The sequence below is a fragment of the Leopardus geoffroyi genome, chromosome C1, assembly GCF_018350155.1.
Source record: "Leopardus geoffroyi isolate Oge1 chromosome C1, O.geoffroyi_Oge1_pat1.0, whole genome shotgun sequence".
In the NCBI taxonomy this organism is placed as follows: domain Eukaryota; kingdom Metazoa; phylum Chordata; class Mammalia; order Carnivora; family Felidae; genus Leopardus; species Leopardus geoffroyi.
In genome coordinates, this window is record NC_059328.1 from 47878487 (window position 1) to 47883946 (window position 5460).

At 52.7% G+C, this 5460-nt stretch overlaps 1 protein-coding gene across 1 annotated transcript; it reads right to left on the reverse strand.

The window, feature by feature from the left end:
- Positions 1 to 2170: 2170 nt before the first annotated feature.
- Positions 2171 to 4941, reverse strand: JUN (Jun proto-oncogene, AP-1 transcription factor subunit). The gene has a single exon (XM_045477588.1). The coding sequence runs from the start codon at positions 3940 to 3942 to the stop codon at positions 2938 to 2940; it is 1005 nt and encodes a 334-aa protein (XP_045333544.1). The 5' UTR covers positions 3943 to 4941; the 3' UTR covers positions 2171 to 2937.
- Positions 4942 to 5460: the final 519 nt, after the last annotated feature.

A 5460-nucleotide genomic window follows, 5' to 3' on the forward strand; every position in this document is an offset into this window, starting at 1 on the left:
TTTCTTCCCCCAAGGGAGCATGTGTATACACGTACACATATATATGATTTTGTAGGCATTTTCATTGAGTTCATGAACCCTCTGCCCCAATGGACACAAAGCGTTAAGAATCTCTGATGGAAATATACATGTATAAAACAGATCAGAAGTGAATTAATGGTTTTAGGTGCCACTAGCTTCACCTTCTCCATTAATAATAACTCAGAGTGCCAAAATAAAATTAACTTTTGTGTGTCTACAAGTAATGAGCTGATTTTTCTGTCTCCAAAGGTCATTGGTTAATTTCCTCAACCACAATGTTTTTTTTTTTGTTTGTTTTTTTTGTTACCCCTTTTGTTAGAATGGTTAGAATTTCAGGGATATATATATATATATATATATATATATATATATATATATATATACACATATATACATATACACACACACACACATATATACATATGTACACACATTTAGAATGTTAGTTGAAACAAACAAGTGTGGGGAGAGGCCTGAATTTCAGGCTGCCTTTTTTTTTTTTTTTTTTTTTAAACACTTGGAATCTAAATAAAGCTGGGGAGTGGTGTGGCTTTTCTGTGCTGCTCTGTTGTCTGGGCTTAGTCTACCTTTGCAGGTAATTAATTCCCCAGCCTGCTTATTTTTTCTAGTTGGCTCTTGTTTAGCTTCCATAGAGCCCCACCCCAAAGTGCTTTATTGTCCCTCTGCTGACTATTCCTACATATGGTCAAAATCAACTCACCTTCCGGGTTGCTGACATCGGCAAATTCACTCTTTGGCAAACCCGGCTCTGCTCCCAGTAACCCTTTGTTAAAGAAGTGTTATTACAACGGAGTGGATCTGATAGCTTACAAGTCTGTCCAATCTCTTCCACTCCTAGATACACTCTTAAGGAGAAACTCTTTGTCTTTGGATTTACAGCCACAGGCAGGATATTAGCACTCTCAGACCTGTTGGGTACTGGAGCACTGCTAATGAGCAAACAGCCCTGCCTCAATTAGTGGTTTGTGAAATATTCCTGGATATCAAATTGCTTTTGCTGCTTGATAGTCATACTGGCTCTTGGGATGAAGAGCAACCAAGCAAAAATTGTTCCCTTGTTGCATACTGCCTTGTTGATCTCCTAAGTTATACCTGTAGACAGAATTTAAGCTTGCCATTTCCCCAGAGCTAAGGTTTGATTTACACATGTCATCATTGTGTTGGTGTTCATGTTTTGTTGTATGAATCTTTTCCATGTTGTATAGATTACCATCTTTTAAGGCTGATTCTGTAGTAATAACTTAAACAAGGCTGGTTATTTTAGAAACAAATTAAGAAATAAACTGCAGAAGAATCCGAAATGGCAAATGGCTATAGTGGTAATTTGTCTAAGTATAGGTGTTTACTTCAGAGAGACAGAGAGAGTAGGGGAGTGGGGAGGAGGAGAGAGGGAGAGGGAGAGAGGCGGGGGGGAATATTAATGAAACTGGGAGAATGTTTCATCCAGATTGCAAATTCTGTGTTGACTCTTCCTAAATTCTTTGCTTCTTAATTACCCAGTAACTTTAGCTGGCAGTAATGTTAACCCCAGCAACTGAAAAGAAAAGCTTCAGTGTAGAGCTTGGGAAGAAAAAAGTAGTAAAGGGAAAGGAATTCAAGATCTGTTATTGGTATTTGAATACGTTTATTGTGACAAGAATGCTGTTATAAATATTCATAAGCAAAGACCATCTTTTTTATCTAGGGATTGTTAAAGATTCCAAATTGGAGGGATACATCTTTTGTAAAAATCTGCCACTGTTCCTCATTTGAGAATTCGCAGCTACTCTGAAATCTCTGCTAACATCATAAATGGTCACAGCACATGCCACTTGGTATGAACCAGACTTTTAAGTTCTTTGACTTCCCAGTGGGCTTTCTGTTCCCCTCCACCACAACCTCCCTTTCCTCAGCCTTCTGAAGGGCCACACTATCCTTTGTAAGCAACTCTATATAGATTGTTGGGGGAGGGAAGAGTATAAGTTGATGAGAGCTTCAGCTACAGTTATTCTCAAGTCCAGCAGAGAACAGTTTTCACTGCCTGATAGTACGAAGCACTGAGAGTGATTTTAGTTGACTCTTCGAACTCTTTCGACTCCGTCTAGATAGGTAATCCGTAGGTAATGCAGAAAAGAGGTTGTGGGAGGGGTACTTTTTCAATATTTTATTGTATTTTCTTAAATATCCTTTCTGGAATTTTCAGGAACAAAACATAAAAAAATTATATACTTTATTACAAATGGTAAACTCAGAGTGCTCCAAATCTCTTATTTACAAACAACACTGGGCAGGACACCCAAACAAACAAACATGAAATAACTTACAAAGGCATGAAGCTGTTTATTGACAGTAATCAGCTTTCATCAAATTAAAAAATATATATATGTACATACACAGTTAAGGAAGGCAGGCCAGAAAGAGTTCATCTGCAGGCTCAGCCTCGCGCTCACAAACTCCCTCCCGCCTCCCCTCCCCCAACCCCTCCCCCCCTACTTTGTGTTCTTAAGGAGTACTACAGAAGCAATCTACAGTCTCTATTGCAGTTTGTAACCCCTCCCCCTCCCCCCTTTAATACTGAATGAGATCGAATGTTAGGTCCATGCAGTTCTTGGTCAATGTTAAAGAAAAGTCTAACGTTCTGTTCGCGCGGGGACAGCCCATCCGCAAAGCGGGGCAGCCCGCAGGCAGCCGCTCCCTGGCCCCAAGCCAAGGGAGGGCGCGCCAAGTCCTTCCCACTCGTGCACACTGGGGGCGCCGTCAGGACGCCGCCCAGTCCAACTTGGATACCCTTGGCTTTAGTCCTTGGACGCTTTTCTCTCTCTCTTTCTCTCTCAACTTGTCAAGTTCTCAAGTCTGTCTCTCTGGGTGAATTTTTTTTTTTTTCTCTGTTGCCCCTCAGCCCCCAACAGCCTCTCCTCAAAACGTTTGCAACTGCTGCGTTAGCATGAGTTGGCACCCACTGTTAACGTGGTTCATGACTTTCTGTTTAAGCTGTGCCACCTGTTCCCTGAGCATATTGGCCGTGGACGCCAGCTCCGAGTTCTGCGCTTTCAAGGTTTTCACTTTTTCCTCCAGCCGGGCGATCCTCTCCAGCTTCCTTTTCCGGCACTTGGAGGCAGCGATGCGGTTCCTCATGCGCTTCCTCTCCGCCTTGATCCTCTCCTGCGACTCCATGTCGATGGGGGACAGGGGCGGCGTTTCCCCGGGCATCTCGGGCACCGTCTGCGGCTCCTCCTTCAGGGCCTGCAGCCGCGGGTGCTGCACGGGGATCTGCTGGGGCAGGTGGTGCGGCGGCTGCGGGGGCTGCTGCTGCTGCTGGGGCTGCGCGGGAAAGGCCAGGCCGGCCGCGCCGTAGGAGGGCGCCCCACCGCCGCTGCTCAGAGCGCCCGGGTTGAAGTTGCTGAGGTTGGCGTAGACCGGCGGCTCGCTGTGCAGGCTGGCGCTGAAGCCACCGCTGCCGCTGCCGCCCGCCGCCGAAGCCACCGCCGGAGCCACCATGCCCGCCCCGCTGACCGGCTGCGCCGCCGACGTGACGCTGGGCAACGTGTTCTGGCTGTGCAGTTCGGCCAGGGCGCGCACGAAACCCTCGGCGAAGCCCTCCTGCTCGTCTGTCACGTTCTTGGGGCACAGGAACTGCGTGGGGGTCGGCGTGGTGGTGATGTGCCCGTTGCTGGACTGGATTATCAGGCGCTCCAGCTCGGGCGAGGCCAGCTTGAGCAGCCCCACGTCGGGCGAGGTGAGGAGGTCCGAGTTCTTGGCCCGGAGGTGCGGCTTCAGGCTGCCTACCGGGTCGGCCAGGTTCAGGGTCATGCTCTGCTTCAGGATCTTGGGGTTACTGTAGCCGTAGGCACCGCTCTCGGACTGGAGGAACGAGGCGTTGAGGGCATCGTCGTAGAAGGTCGTTTCCATCTTTGCAGTCATAGAACAGTCCGTCACTTCACGTGGGGTTAGTTTGGGCTGCGCGCAGAAGTTTCGGGGCCGCAACAGCGCGCTGGCGAGCGGAGGACACCCCTCCCGGGGCCCTGGGCAGGGAAAGTTTCTCGAGGGGCGCGCGCACCCGCCGGCTGTCCTCCCCCCTGCGCCCTGCTCACCGGCTCGCTCCCAGGCGCTCAGGGTTCAGATGCCGCCAGCACTCTTAACTTGTCAGCTCGCGCGCGCTGCTCGGCTTTGAAAAGTCGCGGTCGCTCACGGAGCGCTCTTGGCGCAGCCGTCCCTGGGAGCCCGCAGACGAACACGCTTCCCGGCGACAGCGGCCCTGCCGGCGGCGGCAGTCAGCGTCGATCCCGCGGTGGCCGGCCGGCAGCGGGTGTCCGCCGCCCGGACTCCGACGACTGTCCCCTCCTCCGCTGCGAGGGGGAGGGGGCGCCGGGCAGCCGCGGCTCGCGCTCGCCCAAGTTCAGCAACCGGTGCGAGTGAAACTGAGCGCACACGTCCCTCCTTGGTCTCCTCTCTCCGCCGCCTTCCTGTCTTCGCCGCCGCGGCAGCTTCGGGCGCAGGAAAGCTTTGCAAAAGTTCGCTCCGGGACTCGGGCCACTTGTCCCCTGTCCCCCTGGTCAGGAAAGTTCTTTGCCGCTGCAGCGGCTCTCTGGACTTCCCCGGACAGACTGTCGCCGCTCTCTGCGCTGTCACCAGCTCCGGGGAAGCGGGGCTCTCCTTCTGGGGGCGGCTGGAGAAGGGGCTCTCCGGACGCTCCCCAAAACACCAGCCCGGGAGCCACAGGCGCTAGCTCTGGGCAGTTGGTGAGAAAATGGAAAAGAAAATAAGATTTGCAGCTCGGACTCTGCTGCCGTCTTGCCTGCCTGCCTGTATCTGTCCGTCTCCCTGAGTCCGCGCACCTCCACTCCCGCCTCGCTGCTTCAGCCACACTCAGTGCAACTCTGAGCCCTTATCCAGCCCGAGCTCAACACTTATCTGCTACCAGTCAACCCCTAAAAATAGCCCATGATGTCACCCCAAGGCCTTCCCATTGGCTCGCGTCGCTCTCAAGGGGGCGGGCCCGCCCGTCGCCATGGAGACCCCACCCTAGAAGATTCTTCTCTGGACCCGCGGAGGCTCACGGGATGAGGTAATGCTCCGCTGCCCTCCTACAGTTGGGCCCTTCTTTCTCCTCCTCTCCCCCTCCCCCTCCAGCGCGACTCGCGCCCGGCTCTTCTCTCTCCCCTCCCCGGCGCGTCTTTCCCGGCCCGCCCGGTGCATTGTGGGCTGACGTCTTGGGGTTTGACTGTCTAGTGACGGTGGCTGCCGCGAGCCGGGCGGACGCGGGCTCTCGCCGCCTCTGACCGAAGCGGGCTCAAGTTCAGGGCTCGGGCGGGAAGGCAGGAGATGCAGGCACCCGGAAGGCTCGGGAACCCGGCCAGGTGTCCGCGGCCAAGGGCGCGGGGTGGAGGGAGGTGTTTCTCCACTTGGGGGGCTCTTTGTCCCCCCACGGGCACTTCGCCT

Bases quoted from the DNA above. Each gene is read 5' to 3' on its own strand.
- JUN (XM_045477588.1), bottom strand. From the start codon at position 3,942: ATGACTGCAAAGATGGAAACGACCTTCTACGACGATGCCCTCAACGCC.